The sequence below is a fragment of the Coregonus lavaretus genome (assembly GCF_964263955.1).
Source record: "Coregonus lavaretus genome assembly, chromosome: 5".
Classification (NCBI taxonomy): domain Eukaryota; kingdom Metazoa; phylum Chordata; class Actinopteri; order Salmoniformes; family Salmonidae; genus Coregonus; species Coregonus lavaretus.
The window spans coordinates 77,556,925-77,578,359 of NC_139992.1; the positions used below are offsets into that span (position 1 = coordinate 77,556,925).

General features: G+C 41.7%; 2 protein-coding genes across 3 annotated transcripts; both read right to left on the reverse strand.

The window, feature by feature from the left end:
* Window positions 1–4,039: 4,039 nt before the first annotated feature.
* On the reverse strand, window positions 4,040–10,466 carry LOC311129120 (ras-related protein Rab-19-like). Its single transcript, XM_084161405.1, has 3 exons — window positions 9,367–10,466; window positions 6,261–6,444; window positions 4,040–5,798 (listed from the first exon to the last, which is right to left on the reverse strand). The coding sequence occupies exons 1-3, from the start codon at window positions 9,568–9,570 to the stop codon at window positions 5,515–5,517; spliced, it is 672 nt and encodes a 223-aa protein (XP_084017531.1). The 5' UTR covers window positions 9,571–10,466; the 3' UTR covers window positions 4,040–5,514.
* A 2,974-nt stretch (window positions 10,467–13,440) lies between these two features.
* Window positions 13,441–21,280, reverse strand: LOC311130167 (tetraspanin-8-like). 2 transcript variants are annotated; one of them, XR_014613340.1, is made up of 10 exons: window positions 20,862–21,280; window positions 19,976–20,041; window positions 19,583–19,699; window positions 19,207–19,281; window positions 18,345–18,440; window positions 17,831–17,929; window positions 17,316–17,426; window positions 16,648–16,731; window positions 13,610–14,634; window positions 13,441–13,505 (listed from the first exon to the last, which is right to left on the reverse strand). XR_014613340.1 is itself a non-coding variant. In XM_084162861.1 (9 exons), exons 1-9 carry the CDS (start codon window positions 20,919–20,921, stop codon window positions 14,506–14,508), a joined length of 837 nt encoding a protein of 278 aa, XP_084018987.1. In that variant the 5' UTR covers window positions 20,922–21,280; the 3' UTR covers window positions 13,441–14,505. The 2 variants fall into 2 exon arrangements, 1 of the variants encoding a protein (XP_084018987.1); XM_084162861.1 differs by having other exon boundaries at window positions 13,441–14,634.
* Between the last annotated feature and the right edge of the window lie 155 nt (window positions 21,281–21,435).

Consider the following 21,435-nt stretch of genomic DNA (forward strand, 5'->3'; position numbering starts at 1 on the left):
CCTGACTGACTCGACATGGTGGCCATTCCATCCACCTAACAAAACACTCCAGCCTTATTCTCATTGAATGGACAGGACAGGACAGTTTAGCTACATATGTTTTAGAAGAGATTTCCCCACTCAAGACGAGTTGTGTGTTGCCAGAAACGTCACACCCTGATCTGTTTCACCTGTCTTTGTGCTTGTCTCCACCCCCCTCCAGGTGTCACCCATTTTCCCCATTATCCCCTGTGTATTTATACCTGTGTTCTCTGTTTGTCTGTTGCCAGTTCGTCTTGTCAGGTCTTACCAGCGTTCTTTCCCGTCTTCCTGTGTCTCAAGTTCTGTTTCCTAGTTTTTCCAGTTTCTGATCATTCTGCCTGCCCTGACCCCAAGCCTGCCTGCCATCCTGTACCTGCCTGACTCTGACCTGATCACGAACCTCTGTCTGCCCTCGACCTGCCCTTTGCCTGCCCCGTGTTTATAATAAATGATCTGAGAACTGTACTATCCGCCTCCCGTGTCTGCATCTGGGTCATATCCTGATAAGTGATAGAAAGTGATAGAAAAGTGATGTTTGTTTAGTTTGCTAGATTGTTTGTTTCGATATATTTCAGTTCTCAGTAGGGAAGTTATTTTATTACTTCACTAGGCCCCCTAATGCTTGACCAGAAGTCCATGAAATCCATATGGGAACCAACCAAGGAGTCAGATAACAGTAATGCCCCTGTTATGTGGAGCTGGGCACAGGAAAGCTCGAATAGCTTCAGGCTTAATACTGCTGGACATTCATAGGGTGTCCTTGGATGTGTTTCTCATTATAAGACACAGGGGATCACATACCTGGGGTCAGTTGTGTTGCTTTTCAACGCATCTGAAAACTGTAAGTTGAAACAATATCTGTTTCAGTCGGTGCCTCATATATATATTTTTTTTAAAGGACCCATTGTAAAAAACTGCATGCATGAAAGCCTGTCATGGTCATGTTGCTTTTGATTGTTGTTCTGAATAATAACACTGAAAATGTAAAATGTAAATGTAAAGCAGTAGTAATAGTAGTAGTTGTAGTTAGCAGTACTTTATTTATCCCAACAAGAGAAATGTAAGTCTGCATTGGTAAGGCTGAAAGCAGTATCAGATGATTTCAAATAAAATTAATGTTTATTGGTCGCATACACAGATTTGCAGATGTTAGCGCAGGTGCAGTGAAATGCTTGTGTTTCTAGCTCCAACAGCGCAGTAATAATACCCATTTACTAATTGATCAAAGCCTTCACCAAGTAGATCATCTTAGCTAGAAGCAACAGTGATTCAAACTAACCTCTACCCAGGTGTGAAAATGTTACCTCATGTGGGTCTGCTGCAATGCCATACCTGCTGCAGAATCAAAGGCTCTCTCCAGGTACTCACTGCCAAGCTATGTGCATTCTCCAAACTCACATTTCGTCCAGATGCTGCCAAGTTCTTTGTTGAGAGGAGAAGTATTATGTCATAAAAGCAGGAAAGTTTGGCAGGCCGTACACATTTCAACAGAATTTCCGTATTTGGATAAATGAGTCTATACTTTTTTAGCAACAAGAGGCCCTGGGATGTTAGGTCATAGCAGGTCTTGGAGTTATCTAGGTATAAATACTGTACCTGTTGTCAAAGATGCTTCACTTGAATCATGATGATGGAGTTGCTTCTTTCTCTTTTCTTCTGATGCCCCGAAGTGGATAAGTGAATGTAGGCCTACTGTGCCCCCTAGTGGTAGGCAGAGAGTTACACGGTTTTTGAGTGTCTTTTACCAACGTGTAAACCCCTTATTCTCCCCACTGACACAGGTATCGTACTTTTCCAAAGGCCCATCCTGAAAAGCCTGTATTGTAATAATTAGTTCAAACTTAATCTCAACCTTTTTCCTCACCGAATAACCACAATCAGCTGTTACAATCTATGTATAAAAAAAAAAAAAAAAAGCCAATACAAAACATACACATACAAACGACATCATACAAACATCAACTACATCACACCTGCCCAGACCCACTAGCTTCCCTTATCACTTTCTGCCACATGGCCTCAAATTAAAATCTAATTGAATGTCTATAACGATGATGTAACTTTTGACCACTGACCAATGATTGTCACGTTAGGCAATATTGTACATAAATCATCACAAATTAAAATGTCTCTCAAGACGTCAGTAGTTCGTCACTGATGTGCACATTTTTGAAATACAATTCCATAGCTTGCTATGTGTAAGCAGCTGGGAGCCACACTACAGGCAATGTGAAGGCTCTGTTCAGGCGCTGTAGTCTTTCAGCAACAACATGGATAGCAGCAGGTGTAGCATTAATGTAGTGTTTCCTCCAAAGCTAAAGTCCACTGCTCCAGTCCACTCCCCCCTTGGGATACTCACAAGGTCACAGTGTCATAGATCCACTGGCGTAGGGCACCCTCCCACGAACTTTGGGCCCCACAAATAGCATATGAACACGTCATAATGAAAATATTTGTTTTTAGAATTTTTTTTATACTTTCAATATTATTCATTTCTATGCCTGGAAATGCCCTTGTCCTGAGCAAAGGATCCCAATTTCAAACTCTCCAAAAAAAAGTGTTAAAAAAATAAAATAAATGGCAATAATGGATATTAACTGAAACATGATCTTATGTAGTTTTATGCAATAGCCCTCTGTGACTTTAAATAATATTTCTCTCAAAACTGTGATTCCTAAAATATGTGTCCGGAGATTTGGTGAACTCCATCAGATTTGTCAAAAAATCTCAGATTAATCAGGAATGAGCAGGGTCAGCTATACTATAAGGACCCCTTCATCTCCTTGTTACATTTTTTTGGGGGACATTTTAGTAATTTAGCAGACGCTCTTATCCAGAGCGACTTACAATTAGTGAGTGCATACATTTTTCATACTGGCCCCCCGTGTAGTGCAACAAGACCACTCATGGTCTGTTAAATTGAAAGACCCAGCACCAACAACCCACCCTGCCTTCCCTTCCCTTCCCTACCTGCCTTCCTCTCCCTGGGAAGAGGCCTGGCTGTCCCGATATCAGCAGCCCAGGTCCCCAAGGAGAGCCCCAGGGTCCTGAAGACCCAGGCCCCAGTGGGGAGGGTGTAGGTGCCTGTCCCCCCAGGCACAAGACTCAGTACAGCGAGCTGTTCCCCAGCAGGCTGCCCCTACTCCTGCCAGGCCTGAAAACATCCCTGGTGCAGGGAGAGGCCTCTTCATCCAGAAACCCCAAGGTCTCACCTCTCCTCTCAGTCTCTCCTTCAGTTCCTTTAGAAAGACTTAAGAGGACCACCTGTGATTGTGAAGGGTTGGTTGAAAAATGTATGCACTCACTAACTGTAAGTCGCTCTGGATAAGAGCGTCTGCTAAATGACTAAAATGTAAATGTAAAGTTCTAAACTTTTAATAGATTTAAACAAACAATATTGAAATCACCATGGTCACAACCACATAAACTGTCAACTCCATCTGTCTGATAGATTACGATAGAATATTAATTTTGGTTCAAATATATTACATTTAATGAGGTTTTAGAGTCATAAAGCAACTGAGGAAAAACATAATTCCTACTGTGTATACCACTTGAATGAAGAAGAAAAATGCAATATTTGTAAACTCCTTAAAGCATCAACTCTGTCAGATTTTTGTCTAACGCCAACTCCGCCAGAGTGCTGAAAGATCTGATAGAATGGTTCTGTTTTTATTGGGGACTTTCAAATGAATAATTTTCCATATTTTACAAATGTTTTTTTAGAGGCAAAAATATGTCTGTTTTGAGTATCTGTTGTCAACTCCGTCAGTGGCTTGTCATCTCTGACGGCTAACCCCCTTGAGATAATTACTGCGCTACACCACTGCATAGGTCATAGGTCAATAGTACTTAAAGGCACCCACAAGAGAGGAGTGTGTGTACTGTCTGTAATGGTCTCAGCTTCCCCTATTCCAGGGTTCCCTAACTGGCAGCCCGCGGGCTGGATTTGACCCATGGGTGGTTTTATTTGGACCTCCAAGTTTTCTGAGCAAGAAATATCTATACACTACCGGTCAAAAGTTTTAAAACACCTACTCATTGAAGGGGTTTTCTTTATTTTTTTTACTATTTTCCACATTGTAGAATAATTGTGAAGACATCAAAACAATGAAATAACACATATCGAATAATGTAGTAACTAAAAAAGTGTTAAACATATATATTTTATATTTGAGATTCTTCAAATAGCAACCCTTTGCCTTGATGACAGTTTTGCACACTCTTGGCATTCTCTCAACCAGCTTCACCTGGAATGCTTTTCCAACAGTCTTGAAGGAGTTCCCACATATGCTACTTTTCCTTCACTCTGCGGTCCAACTCATCCCAAACCATCTCAATTGGGTTGAGGTCGGGGGGTTGTGGAGGCCAGGTCATCTGATGCAGCACTCCATCACTCTCCTTCTTGGTAAAATAGCCCTTACACAGCCTGGAGGTGTGTTGGGTCATTGTCCTGTTGAAAAACAAATGATAGTCCCTCTAAGCCCAAACCAGATGGGATGGCGTATTGCTGCAGAATGCTGTGGTAGCCATGCTGGTTAAGTGTGCCTTGAATTCTAAATAAATCACAGACCGTGTCAAGAGGAAAGCACCCCCACACCATAACACCACCTCCTCCATGCTTTACAGTGGGAACTACACATGCAGAGATCATCCGTTCACCTACACCGCATCTCACAAAGCCATGGCGGTTGGAACCAAAAATCTCAAATTTGGACTCCAGCCCAAAGGACAAATTTCCACCGGTCTAACGTCCATTGCTCGTGTTACTACATTTTTTATTTATTTTTTATTTTTGTCATTTAGCAGACGCTCTTATCCAGAGCGACTTACAGGAGCAATTAGGGTTAAGTGCCTTGCTCAAGGGCACATCGACAGATTTTTCACCTAGTCGGCTCGGGGATTAGAACCAGCGACCTTTCGGTTACTGGCACAACGCTCTTAACCACTAAGCTACCTGCCGCCCTACATGATTCTATATGTGTTATTTCATAGTTTTGATGTCTTCACTATTATTCTACAATGTAGAAAATAGTAAAAATAAAGAAAAAACCCTGGAATGAGCAGGTGTGTCCAAACTTTTGACTGGTACTGTATATATTTTTGTGGAATTTTCATTGTTGACATAAACGACTGTAAAAACTACAGGAAATCAGCTCCAAGTGATTTTAATTTAAGAAATCTGTTCCCAAGTATTCCCACCCATAATAGAGAGACACGTGAATGATACATATGGAAGCAAGGTTTTGAAATAATGTTTTAGTCAAACTATATCTGTTTCGGCTTCTTGATGTCAATTTGCAGTTGACAAATTATTTGTAATTATGTTCCGGCCCCCCGACCATCTGTTCCAGAAAAAATGGTCTGGCGGCTGAATGTAGTTGATGATCCCCACCCTATTCTGTCCACTTCCAGGTAGAACAGTGGCACGCACTCATGTCCCCCCAGGTATCCATTCTTAAATTCCCTCTGTTGTCCTTCCTCCTCTGTATGTTAGCAACACGTCTTCTTGTCTGCGATCACCGCCGGCCCGTTGATTGGTCTTGAGTTGGCTCGGAGCAGGACGCGAGGCGAGTCATTGTTGCTAGGCGCCTGTTGCTGGACGGCCATGCCGTTGCGTGCCAGCAACTCGCGGGCCATCATCATGAAGGCATCGTCCACATTCTGAGCCTCCTTAGCTGAGGTCTCTAACGCTGCCAGGATGCCTCTCTCCTCAGCCATACAGCACGCCTCCTGGAACAACACCCGACGCTCAGACTCCAGGTCAGACTTGTTACCTGGGAGGGAGAGGAAGGACATTGTTGGAAATGTGTCTTCAGCATCTATTTGACAGTTCACAGACAATATAAAAGACAAAGAGCCAGCTTCAATGTTTAACCCCTGACCCCTTCCTGTGACTAGTTGCCTGGGAGGGAGATAAATAGTTGTTTAAAAGACTTTAACCCCTGACCCCTTCCTGTGACTTGTTGCCTGGGAGGGAGAGAAATAGGTGTTTAAAGTTTTGTTTTTAGAACTGATTTGTCAGAAACACATTGATTTGACCTTTAATTGAACAGGAAGGGGTCAGGTGTTAAAGTATTTTAAAGGTTTGGACCTCTTTTCTGAGAGAGGCCCAGAAACTTTTTTATTTCAAATCTTTACATCTCAATCATAGAAATACAAATGGTAGAACAAACATTTCAATTCAAAACAATGGCCCATGCCACACGGAGTCAGCAGATATTTCAGCTCCCACTCACCAATGAGACAGAGCACTATATTGGCCGCGCCGTACAGCTCCACCTCTCTGATCCAATGGGACACAGAGTCAAAGGTTCCGCGGCGTGTGATGTCATAGGCGATCATGGCGCCGTGGGCGCTGCGGTAGTAACTCTGGGTGATGGTCCGGAAACGCTCCTGTCCAGCTGTGTCCCATACCTGCATCTGTTTTACACAGACACAGAATTAGACCAATATCTCACACACAAACACAATGATCTCAAAGCCTAATATACTCCTGGAGGGGACAATACAAAACAATGATCTCAAAGCCTAATATACTCCTGGAGGGGACAATACAAAACAATGATCTCAAAGCCTAATATACTCCTGGAGGGGACAATACAAAACAATGATCTCAAAGCCTAATGTACTCCTGGAGGGGACAATACAAAACTGAAATGACACCTTAACAAAATGATGATGTACTGTAACTTAAAAAATGCTGCAATATGTCACTGTCTGGGGCATCTCCTTCAGCCTCCGCCTGCCCTTCTCCTATCTTCATGTTAGCATAGCAACAACTGCCATAGCAACCTGACAAACCTGGCACCAGAGTTCCTAATCTCCCCTGCTCACCTGGTCTGAACTTGCAATGGTTTCTTTATCACTCCCCTCACAGCCTTTATCTTTCTCTAAAACCACCGTTAACTCCTTTTATCTCTCTTTCTCCTAATCATCCATGCAACATGTACACAAGCACAAGAGAACTTGTTGGATAAAAAATAATTAATATGCTTCCAAAAGCTACTGTAGGGATTGTCATTGTTTTGATCCATATGTGCTGTAGTTTTAATGTACTAAACATGGCTCTGTCACTGGCTTTGGGAGGGATAGCTTATATACAGTATGCGTGCAGTGATGCACAGGGGATTTCCACTGGTTCCTGTGTTTAACAATGACACACCTCTATAGGGTGGGAAGCAAAACACCCTTCATCTCCATTTCTGCCTGGAGCAAGAGCACTGCCATTGTCATGCAAAGTGAGGAAATAAATTAAATTGAAGTCTTCACAGCACGATGATATCCATGTTCCTATCAGTAAATAGTACAAGCCGTCTCAATAAATGCTGTTTGCACTGATCTCTGTCTCTTTGTGTGGTTACAGTTGTCATTTTGAGTCAGGCATGTGGTACTGGTTGAGGCAACAAGGTCCTATTCACACTGAGTGGCCATAAACTAAATGGCACCCTATTCCCTATATAGTGCACTACTTCTGACCAGAGACATGGGCCCTGGTCAAAAGTAGTGCACTAGGTCCAAAAGACTTCTCAACAGCTTCTACCCCCAAGCCATAAGACTCCTGAACAGCTAATCATGGCTACCCGGACTATTTGCACTGCCCCCCCACCCCATCCTTTTTACGCTGCTGCTACGCTGCTACTCTGTTTATTATCTATGCATAGTCACTTTAACTCTACCCACATGTACATATTACCTCAACTACCTCAACTAGCCGGTGCCCCCGCACATTGACTATGCAACGGTACCCCCCTGTATATATAGCCTCCCTACTGTCACTTTATTCTATTGTATATATAGCCTCCCTACTGTCACTTTATTTTTTACTTCTGCTCTTTTTTTCTCAACACTTTTTTTGTTGTTGTTTTATTCTTACTTTTTTGTTTAAAATAAATGCACTGTTGGTTAAGGGCTGTAAGTAAGCATTTCACTGTAATGTCTGCACCTGTTGTATTCGGCGCATGTGACCAATAAAATTTGATTTGATTTGATTTGATTTGATTTGATATAAGGAAAAGAGTGCAATTTGGGACACAGGCCCAGACTGAGATACATTCTGAAGCCATCATATTGCCTGCTCTTCCTTCCTGTGTCAAAGTTCAGTTGGTTGATGACACAGTCAGTATCACAGAATGAAATACAACCCCATTCTAGAATGAAGGAGGTTTATGACACGGTAGGTCACTCTAGTAATAATGTACAGATACACTCATAAACAAAAAGGTGCTATCTAGAACCTAAAATGGTTATTTGGCTGTCCCCATAGGAGAACCCCTTTTGGTTCTTTCCACAGAGGGTTCTACATGGAACCAAAAAGGGTTCTCCTATGGGGACAGTGGAAGAATCCTACTGTAACCCTTTTTTCTAAGAGTGTATCTCTATGGTTGGTAAGAGGAAGAGAGCCTGCCATAAATACCTTCCTATCATCTCTGTTGTCTGGCAGGTTTGGGGAACAATACAGTTAGCAGGTGTGGGAAGAGGAGGGAGGGAGGGAGGTGCCCTCCAGCAACAAAATCATTTAAACCTAAAGTATCTCTAAAGTATTTAAACCTTCACTCTTAGAAAAAAGGGTTCCAAAACGGTTCTTCGGCTGACCCATAGGAGAACCCTTTTTGGTTCCAGGTAGAAGCCTTTTGGGTCCCATGTAGAACCATCTGTAGAAAGGGTTCTACATGGAACACAAAAGGGTTCTACCTGCAACCAAAAAGGGTTCTTCAAAGGGTACTCCTATGGGGACAGCTGAAGAACCCTTTAAGGTTCTAGATAGCACCTTTTTTTCTGAGAGTGTAGCCAGCGCCTCATAGAGGTTTCCTATTCAAGCATACAGTAGGTCTACCTTAGTAGGTACTTAAGGCGTACTCCCACTTTTCTCACTGAAGTTTTTTTTAAATGCTGACGTTTTTGGTCCGGGAAAAGAAGGAGGAATGATGGATGTGTTGTTGGAGAACCAGAAAGGCGAGTCCCTCGTGAACTGCTGGTACAACTTGTTTTACATGTCAAAAGGCCTGCAAAGTCTTCTTGGCAGTATCACAAGACAACAGCTGTATTTTACATCAACCACTCCAATGGCCTCAAAACTGAAGTATTCAAACAGCAACTAATCTGATCAGGAGGCAACACTTAGATATTTCAGTTATACTTTATGTGTATAGTCAACAACAGAAGATCTGTTGTAGATGTTCAAACTATCAACAAACTATCAACTGCAGCTCTGTTGATATGCAACAGCTTGCGGGAGTGAGAGTGACAGTAGGGTTAGGTTTAGGGTTAGGCTGACTTTCATTGAACACTTTTTGGTTTTATAAAGCACAATTTCTTCTTAAAGTTTGAGGCTGACTTCCTTACCTTAATTTTCTTGCCCTCGATGTCCACTGTCCGCACGGTGAAGTCCACCCCTATGGTGTTCTGTTGCCTCTCAGAGAACTGTCCTGACTTGAAGCTCTGGACCACACAGGTCTTCCCCACGTTAGAGTCTCCAATCAGGATGATCTTGAACAGGAAATCAAAAGATTCGTCCTGCTGCTCCACTCCTCCTGTCGGCTGCTGCATCGTGAAGAGGCCTGGCCTGGGAGCCTCACCAAGACACTGATTCAGTGTCACGTCACAATGGTATGACTATGTTATAACTGTGTTATGAGCAAGTGTGTGATGGTCTGCCTTACAGCGCCATCCCCTGATGGTTGTGGCTAGGTTACAATCACAGATGACATATGGTCTCTTTGTGACTTGTAAATCCTCCTAGGCCAGAGAAGACTCTTCCACATACAGTAGCTTCAGTCCTGTAGTAGGTCACAGCACAGGTGTGGAAAATATAATTCTTTAGTTGATCAGATGTGTTACAGGATTTCCTTCTGGCCATATAACCACCTCAGAGCTGAGAATGGAGCACAGGTCTTTCAGTCAAGCCCAGAATGTTCCCTCCAACCAGGCCTCTGTCTCTTCCCTCGCTCCCCTACGTCCACCAGGGGAAGATAACAGCAGCTCAGTTCTCCAGAAAGACAGCGTTCCGTTCCCGCCTCCTTCTCAGGTGTTGCCCCAGTTTATCTCCAACGGCAACAGAGTGCACCGAACAGACAATAATAAGCGCTACCCCTCCACACAGAATAAGAAACAGATTGAGTCTCCTTTACACTGTCAGAAGAGCTGCCGTCCTTCTCCTCCAGATTGTTTTTGTTAGTGGATGGGACTTTCTCTTTCTCTAGCCACCTGATGCCTTCCCGCCCACATTAGGCTTTTCCGTCTCTCTCTCTCTCTCTCTCTCTCTCTCTCTCTCTCTCTCTCTCTCTCTCTCTCTCTCTCTCTCTCTCCCTCTCTCTCTCTCTCTCTCTCTCTCTCTCTCCCTCCCTCTCTCTCTCTCTCTCTCTCTCTCTCTCTCTCTCTCTCTCTAACTCTCTCTCTCTCTCTCTCTCTCTCTCTCTCTCTCTAACTCTCTCTCTCTCTCTCTCTCTCTCTCTCTCTCTCTCTCTCTCTCTCTCTCTCTCTCTCTCTCTCTCTCTCTCTCTCTCTCTCTCTACCCTTAACTGTCCAACTGCACCTGCACAAAGAATTTAATCCCGCCCCACCTGCTAATCACCATGTGAGCCCCCCCCACCTGTGGTATTGTATTTCAGTTCTCAACGACATTGCTCTCAAAACCTGGATGGAATCTGTTAAAAATACTTTGTTAAAAATACTTTTCAAATTAAATAGATAACAAAATAGATACAAAAACAGATCAACTGTTTGGATGTATTATAATTATTTATCACGTTGTCATTATTGCCTTTATCTGTGAGAAAAACAACTTTCAGTCTTTGTGGAAACTTCCTCACTTTCTATTCCATGTTGGAACTCAGAACTTTAAAGCAGTTGTTTTGAATTGAACATTCTATTCAAATGACTAGCATCTTCCAGAACACTTCAATCAAAACCTTCTCCACCACAACACAACTCCGGCTTGTGGATTGGTGGAGCAATGCCCCGGCTACCTTTGCAGAGTCTTGGGGACAGTGACGGTGACAGAGAGTATGAGATGACGAGTGAGGAGCTCCAGCAAAAAAGGAAAACGTTTCGGGGGGAAAAGAAAACAACAAAATAAAAAGAAAGAAGTGACTTTCAGGAGAAGAGGGAACGGAGGGATATAGAGGAGAAGAAAGAGGAGGAACTGGAGGAGGAAGAAAGGCTGGAGCTGGTGGTAGAACGGGCAATACAAGCAGCGGGGGAGTGTGATCAATTAACATCTGTGATACAGAAAGAGATTGAGAGAATCAGAACAGATTGGAAGAGAGAAAAGGAAGAACGGAGTGCAAAGATAAAGCAGTTTGAGACGGAGAGACAGAGAGAAGAGGAAGGTACATCTGAAGCAAGAGGGGGAGGTGGAATGGCACCTAGGTAAGATGGAGAGAGAGAAGGATGAGGAAATTCAATTGAAAGCAAAAGAGGTGGAGAAGTTAGAGGAGATTAGAGGAGGTGGACAGTTGTGGAAAAAGTACTCAATTTTCATACTTGAGTAAAAGTAAAGATACCTTGATAGAAAATGACTCAAGTAAAAGTGAAAGTCACCCAGTAAAATACTACTTGAGTAAAGGTCTAAAAGTATTTGGTTTTAAATATACTTAAGTGTTAAAAGTAAATGGAATTGCTAAAATGTACTTAAGTATCAAAAGCAAAAGTACAAGTATAAACCATTTCAAATTCCACATTTTAAGCAAACCAAACGGCACAATTTTCTTGTTTTCGTTTATTGACGGATAGCCAGGGGCACACTCCAACACTCAGACATAACTTACAAATGAAGCATTTGTGTTTAGTGAGTCCGCCAGATCAGAGGCAGTAGAGATGACCAGAGACAGTCTCTTGATAAGTGTGTGAATTGGACAATTTTCCTGTCCTGCTAAGCATTCAAAATTTAACGAGTACTTTTGGGTATCAGGGAAAATGTATGGAGTAAAAAGTACATTCTTTTCTTTAGGAATGTAGTGAAGTAAAAGTAAAAGTTGGCAAAAATATAAATAGTAAAGCAAAGCACAGATACCCCCAAAAACTACAACTGGAGAAGGAGAGAAAGAAACGGTACCCATTGGAGATGGAGAGAGCAGAAGAGAAGGAAGAGTTGGAACGGAAGAGGGAGAAGGAGAGGAAGGAAACGGAGATGATAGATTTAGAGGATAACAGAGTTAACCAGAAGAAGCTTTGGTTAGAGTGTTGCATGGAGCAGCTAGAGAGAGATACGCTGGAGTACCAGCTATGGCTGGACGACCGCCAGGAAAGTATGTCGGCGGTAAGGGTGAGGTTTAGGAGCGAGAGAAAGAGGCTGAAAGAGTTGGAAAAGAAAGCGATAGAGGACAGAGAGTGGATAAAAGAGAAGAGCAAGGCAGCGCCGGAGGAGATCGAGTCACTCAGCAAACTCCTGGATCAAGAGAACTGGAGAAGATGTAGGAGAAGTAGAAGAGAGAAGAGTGGGTCAGGGGACTGGAGGAGCAGAGAGTGGACCAGGAGGAAGAGGAGGAGAGAGAGGGGGAGGAGAGGTGGAACACTGAGAGAAATGCAATGGATGAGGAGAACAAGCATCTGAGGGGGACTGCTGATGTGCTTAATACCATCATCGACTTGCAGGACATGAAAAGCAATGGAAACATGGTGAGAACCATGCATTAGTAATAAAGACCGTTCTTACTCTAGGTCACACACTTTATTTGGACAGTCCATCTGTAGATGCTCTTCAGATCCTCATACAGATGACGGATATTAATTTGATCATGCTGTTGTTGATGAGAATTTTCCTGCACATCAGGAAATGCAAGCTTGTAGTGTATTCAAGGTTTAAAAATGCTTCTAAAGTTTGTAATTTCCACTTTAAAAATGTCAGACTTGAGTTGCCCTAATGAAAATTTATTTAATTATAATCCACATAATAATTCAAATGTTCTGTTGCTGCAGGACTATTTTCCTGCTGTGAAAAACAGGTTCAAATGAAGATACAGCATTTGTACTATCAAGAAACTATCTGTTGATAAGCAATTGCTTGCTAAGGTTACGGTTAGGGTTAGGGTAAGGTTTAAAATAAGGGTTAAGGTTAGAGTTAGGGTTTGTAGATAGATGAAATGCTACTGATAGTCTGTAGATAGTCTGTAGAGCATCTACAAATGGACTATCCAAATAAAATGTTACCTTAATCTATAAGGTATCAGGGGCCCTTCTTAGCCTGGGAACCAGTCTGTTTGTGTCATCATGCCTCTGCTTGTCATGCCAAACACATGATAACACAAACAGATCTGGGAACAGGCTAGGCCCCTCTCTCTGTGCATCTAACTAACTTGATGAGTTAATATCTACTGCCCTCCTGTGATTTGACAGTGCAATGCAGATAATTTGGGGAGCCATGACGATGGAACCACAGCAGCGCAGCAGGTTGCCATGGAAGCTTCTGCCACACAGGTAAATAGAACAAAGTAGAGTTTATTGAATTCATGTAAAATACTATTTTGAGTAGGTACCACTGTAGCCTGGGTACCAGTGTGTTTAGATAACTTGTACTCCGTGTCATATGCCAAGGAGTGTCAAGGAGTGGAATGATAGCTAAACAGACTGGTACCCAGGCTAGAACCACTGGTCTAATAACATACAGTCTAGAGTCCTTCATTACTTCTTCATTGTTTGAAACAACTTTTCCCCCTGAGTCAGACTGTATTCAGATGGAAGAAAGAGAAGTTGAAGAAACAAGAGAAGGAGGAGAGGAAGAGAAAGGAAGCAGAGACAAAGGCAGAGAAGGAAGAACAGAAGAGGAGAGAGAAAGAGCTGAGGGAGTCAGAGAGGAGAAGAGGGGGAAACAGGGAAAGAGAAAGAGAGGACGAGAGGAGGATGAGAGGAGAGAGCAGACGGAAAAGAGGAATAGAGAAAATGAAATGGGGATGTGGAGAGGACAAAGGCCACTGGAAGAAATACCATTTTTGTCCGAGTCTGATTGTGACTTCCTATGATAATGGTAAAGTAATTTGGTAATACAGTTGTGTTTAGCAAACAAAATATATATTTTTAAGAGATGTTGGTTGTCCCTTTATTCAAGACACTGTAACCAACACTGAGGCACTTCAATGGTTAAATGGTTACCAATTATTTACAACAGAAAAACAAACCACAGGTTTTACAGAACCCTTGACAGCCAATAAGAAGACGCTTGTTGGCAGTCAGATGGACAATCAGTTGAACAGTAATACTTTGGACAACCCATCAGAGATCTCTAATGTCTAATAATGTCCCTAGTTGTCCTTTCAAGTGTGTTATGAATATGTACATAATATGAGTGCATTGCTAGCATGATCCCAGATCTGTTTGTGGTCTGGCCAATGCCAACTCCATTGCTGTCATTGCCAAGCCAACTCTTTTGTCACCCATTGCCATGTGTGGCTTGACACGAATGAGTGACAAGGAGTTGGCATGATAGCACAAACAGATTGGCACTCAGACTAGTGCATTGTGTATCCTTCATAAGAGGACCATTTCATTTCAGACATTCTCTGCTGTGTCACACAGCTCTCTGTATTGATGTGGTTGAGATGTGAAGATCACAGGTGGCACATCAAACTTTCTTCTCATCTGGCAGAGTATTGTGATGGCCAGGGCAACTCCAATATCCTGAGGACCAAACACACAGTAACGGTTCAGACAGGATTGATGGAGCAGGTGACTTGGTGCTGAATGTGAAAGATAACAGTGAAATCAAATAGGCCTACACTCGAAACATAAGGTAAAAAAAATATGGTATAGTGGTGGGCTCGATTCATCCTTCAGCTCCCATTCTGACTTTCACATGTTTTAATTGTTCTTGTTTAGTTGTACAGTGAGGGAAAAAAGTATTTGATCCTCTGCTGATTTTGTACGTTTGCCCACTGACAAAGAAATGATCAGTCTATAATTGTTATGGTAGGTTTATTTGACAGTGAGAGACAGAATAACAACAAAAAAATCCAGAAACACGTATGTCAAAAATATTATGAATTGATTTGCATTTTAATGAGGGAAATAAGTATTTGACCCCCTCTCAATCAGAAAGATTTCTGGCTCCCAGGTGTCTTTTATACAGGTAACGAGCTGAGATTAGGAGCACACTCTTAAAGGGAGTGCTCCTAATCTCAGCTTGTTACTTGTATAAAAGACACCTGTCCACAGAAGCAATCAATCAATCAGATTCCAAACTCTCCACCATGGCCAAGACCAAAGAGCTCTCCAAGGATGTCAGGGACAAGATTGTAGACCTACGCAAGGCTGGAATGAGCTACAAGACCATCGCCAAGTAGCTTGGTGAGAAGGTGACAACAGTTGGTGCGATTATTCGCAAATGGAAGAAACACAAAATAACTGTCAATCTCCCTCGGCCTGGGGCTCCATGCAAGATCTCACCTCGTGGAGTTTTAATGATCATGAGAACGGTGAGGAATCAGCCCAGAACTACACGGGAGGATCTTGTCAATGATCTCAAAGCAGCTGGGACCATAGTCACCAAGAAAACAATTGGTAACACACTACGCTGTGAAGGACTGAAATACTGCAGCGCCCGCAAGGTCCCCCTGCTCAAGAAAGCACATATACATGCCCGTCTGAAGTTTGCCAAAGAACATCTGGATGATTCAGAGGAGAACTGGGTGAAAGTGTTGTGGTCAGATGAGACCAAAATGGAGCTCTTTGGCATCAACTCAACTCGAGGTGGAAACATTATGCTTTGGGGTTGTTTTTCTGCTAAGGGGCCAGGACAACTTCACCGCATCAAAGGGACACTGGACGGGGCCATGTACCATCAAATCTTGGGTGAGAACCTCCTTCCCTCAGCCAGGGCATTGAAAATGGGTTGTGGATGGGTATTCCAGCATGACAATGACCCAAAACACACGGCCAAGGCAACAAAGGAGTGGCTCAAGAAGAAGCACATTAAGGTCCTGTAGTGGCCTAACCAGTCACCAGACCTTAATTCCATAGAAGATTTGTGGAGGGAGCTGAAGGTTCGAGTTGCCAAACGTCAGCCTCGAAACCTTAATGACTTGGAGAAGATCTGCAAAGAGGAGTGGGACAAAATCCCTCCTGAGATGTGTGCAAACCTGGTGGCCAACTACAAGAAATGTCTGACCTCTGTGATTACCAACAAGGGTTTTGCCACCAAGTACTAAGTCATGTTTTGCAGAGGAGTCAAATACTTATATCCCTCATTAAAATGCAAATCAATTTATCACGTTTTTTCTGGATTTTTGTTTTGTTATTCTGTCTCTCACTGTTCAAATAAACCTACCATTAAAATTATAGACTGATCATTTCTTTGTCAGTTTGCAAACGTACAAAATCAGCAGGGGATCAAATACTTTTTTCCCTCACTGTATGTACTGTGTACTGCAATTCATTTTTTAGCTGCCAAGTACGGCCTGGGTGTAATAATTATAATAAACCAATACTACTACTAATGCAAAAAAAGTTTTCAATTCAGGTAGTCAATTAAATTCAATCAATTGAAAATCACTTCCTGAATTGAAAAATCCACATGAAAAACTATGGACAATTTTCAATTTGGGAATTGAATTTCAATTGATTGAATTGAAAAAACTGAATTGACCCCAACCCTGGAATGGTTCAATAGTACAGACATAGATCTGAAATACATACCCATAATGCTGTAAGTGCTATAAATATTCCTGTTATCAGAATGAGTCCATAGCCCAAGACAGAGATTAAGATGGGAAGACATGGCTGAAAATGAAAAATTAAGAGTTTGTCATTTTGTGAGAAAAACAAGAGTATATAGGTCCATATTATATCAGAACTTGAACAAATAGCCGTTTATTGTATCAATGAGTACTGTAAGTCATCTTTATGTATCAAACTAGAATTATGACCTTCTAGTTTGATACACAATTGCGAGCAAAACATTTAGCGCAAAATTGCAAGCTAAACTTTTAGTTGCCCCCTCTTGACAGCAGAGAGAGGGAAAAAAAGTGTTTGAGTTCATTTCGTGCAATTCTACACATTTTGACATGGGGTGTAAAGAAAATGTTGCAGTTATAAAGCAAGTTTGCTGCAATTCTACACATTTTGCCATAGAGTGGTGAGAAATGTATGCAGTTTTTAATATGACATGAGAGTGAGACTGACTAACAACATCAATGGGGGCCCCATGGGCGGTAATTTGACCATGATAACAAGTTTAGATAGCTGGCCGCTAAACTAATTTAGCAATCTAAAAAATATTAGCTGACATGGGCTAACTGATCCGAGGGCCTTGAAAATGGCCGCCATTTGCCCATCCCTGGTGTAGTGGAATTACATGTTTTTACCTCTTCATATACCAGCATGTGTTCATCCATTAATCTCTTGCGGTCATCATCCTCAGGCTTATCACTGTTGGGATAGTGAATAACAAATCTTGTATTGTTACCACGAGCAACCTGAAATAGAATGTGACATGGTTTAAAACAGTGCTTGACTTTATCTGCATTATTTCTTATTAGGCTACACTACGGCATCCATGATAATTGTCTGGTCCAAATGTGTTCTATCGTTTTTGTTGGTCTTTTAGAATATTGTCATGTACATCTTCCTCAGTGTATTTATGGTCGTCTTGTCACTCTCCTTATCGTCTGTTTTGTATTTTGTTTTAAAAACACATTTTAAAGAAATAATAGAATAAATAAATAAATTGCTCTTTCCGAAAGACAACAGATTTACACTTTCATATTTGAGTGGTAATTTATTTAACACAGGCTGACACATTGAAACCCATCCTCCTTAGCATACAGATAACAACAACATCAACAGCAACAAGATAACTTATTTAACACAGCAGACTCACACATTTAAAGTCTGTTGAGTCCTCATCAGAACAGAGGCAGGAGATTGGGATGTCTGTGCCCCAGTCTTGGTAGCCTTGTACGAGCCCACAGCATTTGATCTGATAGTGAAGGAAACACCACAGCAGACATTTTAAAAACACTTAGGCGTGATTTACCAGATATAGTTCAAGCCTAGTTCTGGAAGAACCCTCCATGGAGAAATCTCCAATGAAAGTGCTTTTAGTCTAGGCCTAGGTTGACATAATATGGAAAACTGGCCCTTAAGACACACATTGAATTGACACCCTGGGACATTGAATTGGCACCCTGGGACATTGAATTGACACCCTGGGACATTGAATTGGCACCCTGGGACATTGAATTGGCACCCTGGGACATTGAACTGTCACCCTGGGACATTGAATTGGCACCCTGGGACATTGAATTGGCACCCTGGGACATTGAATTGGCACCCTGGGACATTGAATTGGCACAAGCAGAGACCATAAGAAGCATTAAATGAAGGTGACTTACGTTAGTCTGCATGTTGTAAATCTCTTTTATATCTGTTTGATTCGCTCTACTCAGAGGCATCATCGCTAGGTATTCGTCTCTGGTTAACTCCTCCAACTTGAAATTAATAAAGTTTACATTGAGTGTTATATTCACAGCTGAAACCTATAATCAGCTATGAATTTGAAATGGACAGACACAGTACATTAAATTATCAAGAATCAGATGCATTGCACCATCATACAATACATTCTCAAATATATTTTCACCAGAACAGCAAACAAACATTGGCTCAAGGTTGAATTAAAAAGTTAAGATATATACAGGTAACTGCCAAAAATAATGGAAACACTTGAGTAAATGAGGGACACAGAGTATATTGAAAGCAGGTGATTCCACACAGGTGTGGTTCCTGAGTTAATTAAGCAGTTAATATCCCATCATGTTTAGGGTCATGTACAGTATGAACATTATTTTGGCTACCATGGCTACGCCCCCATAGGATGATATGCCCACATCCAAAGGGCACGGGTGGTCACTGAATTGTTTGTTGAGCATGAAAACGATTGATGTAAACCATATGCCATGGCCTTCTCATTCACCAGATCTCAACCCAATTGAACACTTATGTGAGATTCTGAAATAGCGCCTGAGACAGCGTTTTCCATCAACAAAACACCAAATGATGGAATTTCTCGTGGAAGAATTGTTTCACATTCCTCCAATAGAGTTCCAGACACTTGTAGAATCTATGCCAAGGTGCATTGAAGCTGTTCTGGCTGCTCGTGGTGGCCCAACACCCTGTTAAGATACTATGTTGGTGTTCCCTTTATTTTGGCAGTTACCTGTAAATATATATATATATATATATAGACTACTGTACCTTGTGTTTGGATTCATATGCTCTCACGCACTCCACAAACAGGTATAGGCTGGCCAGTGACATACCTACTGAAAACTACACACACATATAGGGGTTGTCAAGCAAAATCAATACTAAAGGTTAATTCAAACCTTATCACTCTTTTTGGAAAACATGTTGGAAGCATGTCATGGGAAAAGTCTTGACTGGTTTCAGTTGAGTTTTATGGCATGCCATTACTTGTCAGAAAGGAACAGTTTGCAGCAGAGGAGACGTCAAGTCGGTAGCCAGGTCCCAGATATGTTTGTGCTGTATAGCCAACTCCTATGATAATTATCCAAGACAAAACAGATCTGGGATCAGGCTAACATTTTTTGACAGGTCTAGGCAAGCTTACCAAAACCACAGCCCATTTCTTCTCCTTGCGAGCGCCAAAACCCCCAAAGATTGACAGGACCAGGGTTGCTGCTTCTAGGACATACATAATTACTATCCCTGGTAGAATCTCGCCTATCTGTGAATAGGAAGACAAGCCAAATTAATGATATGGCAATTCTGGCTTTATAATCATAATATTACAATGATGCTGCTGGACTCTAGCCTGGTCTCAGATCTGTTTATGCTGTATTGCCAACTCCTATGGTTGTTGTCATGCTAAACACTGTAGGAGTTGGAAAGACAGCACAAACAGATCTAGTACCAGGCTAGATGGACACATCATTATTATAACAACATGTGTATGATATAATTAGTAAATGTAATAGTGGCTATAAAAAAAAAACATAATTACTTCTTCTTTTTTGTGGAAGAACCCATGTCCAAATAACGTGATGGCCAGCAAGAGGGTGCTGATGATCTGAAGAGAATACAACACATGATACAATCAATCATTCCACATGTATAGGGTATTATCCTGAGAGTTCTACTGCTAATGCACAGTAAAGCTTGATACAGTCATTTGATTCAGAGGAGAGTTGAGGGATCGATTTCTTCATAACTTCAATAATGCATTTGATAATAATCTTATACCTCATTTATAAATAGACTAAGAAATTATAAATTGTTAAGAAATTAATCGCTGAAATGTTTAGTTAGTCAGCTGTTTATAAAAATGTAATATCAGTTATTGACTAGCCTAATATTTTGCAGAAACGTTACTAAGGCCAGTAGGCCTATTTGAAGAAGAGAATAAACATAACTCATAACTTTAAAATATTTAGCAGCTAGAGGATTATACTGAGCAAATTAACAAATAGGGGGCAAATAAAAAGGCGGAAAATAAATAAATAAACTGGACACACCCAAAAACCAGCGCTAAAAAACGTGTTACAGTGAAAGTGAAACATGACAGCTGAAGGTTAGATAAAAGCCAAGTGGCCTAATTGTAACATGAAATACAAAATGTCTATGTAATTTTAGTGCTTCTTTCAATACTGCACTATAGAACAATCGGCTCATTATTGTTGATGAAAGCGCCACCGCTCTTTATTCCGTCGCGTGTAAACTGCAACTCTCACTGCTTGCGTAGAAGTTGCCAAAAGAACCAGCAATAATGTACAAAAATAATGTAATATTAAAAAACCTGTATACACAGTCATAATTGGCGCCCTGCCCCTATAAAAAACAGGTTTATCAAGTCGAATAGGACCAGGCCAATAGAATGGACGATCACTTACCCCGATTAAGACACAGACGAAAATGAACGCCCGTTTTACGCAGATATTAATTTTTCCCATTTCAATATTTGGTTATGATAAAAACAACCGTTTGGATAAGCGGTTCACTTCAGATTTGGGCAAACTGAAGCCTAAAATCTTTAAGTCCAGAAAACAGATTGTCCGATTCCTTTAACTGTTTCTTCTTCTTCTCAACATGAGTGTGTTTTCCATGCTGCTGAATGGTGTTTTCCATGGCAATAACGCCCCATTAAGAGAGAGAGAGAGAGAGAGAGAGAGAGAGAGAGAGAGAGAGAGAGAGAGAGAGAGAGAGAGAGAGAGAGAGAGCGAGAGAGAGAAAGAGAGGGAAAGGGAGATAGAGAGATAATTAATAACTCATAAAGCACGTATTGTCTGCCCTCATACTGTAATCCAGACTCCAGAGGTCCAGTCCAGAGCAAGGTGGGGTGAGTGAACATGAAATCACATGACCAGCCATTCCTGGACATCTCTGAACTCACCAGCGGTTGCATCTGGCATCCAAAATGGCACCCTATTCCCTAGTGCTCTATGGGTCCTGGTCAAAAAGTAGTAA

Bases quoted from the DNA above. Each gene is read 5' to 3' on its own strand.
- LOC311130167 (XM_084162861.1), bottom strand. From the start codon at position 20,921: ATGGGAAAAATTAATATCTGCGTAAAACGGGCGTTCATTTTCGTCTGT. The intron at 18,441-19,206 runs GTACAGTAGTCT...ATTAATTTCAAG, and splicing joins CATATGAATCCAAACACAAG to TTGGAGGAGTTAACCAGAGA. The intron at 14,635-16,647 runs GTATGTATTTCA...TTTGGTCCTCAG, and splicing joins TAGCACTTACAGCATTATGG to GATATTGGAGTTGCCCTGGC.
- LOC311129120 (XM_084161405.1), bottom strand. From the start codon at position 9,570: ATGCAGCAGCCGACAGGAGGAGTGGAGCAGCAGGACGAATCTTTTGAT. The intron at 6,445-9,366 runs GTAAGGAAGTCA...TGTGTAAAACAG, and splicing joins TCGAGGGCAAGAAAATTAAG to ATGCAGGTATGGGACACAGC. The intron at 5,799-6,260 runs GTGAGTGGGAGC...TCTCCCTCCCAG, and splicing joins TATAGTGCTCTGTCTCATTG to GTAACAAGTCTGACCTGGAG.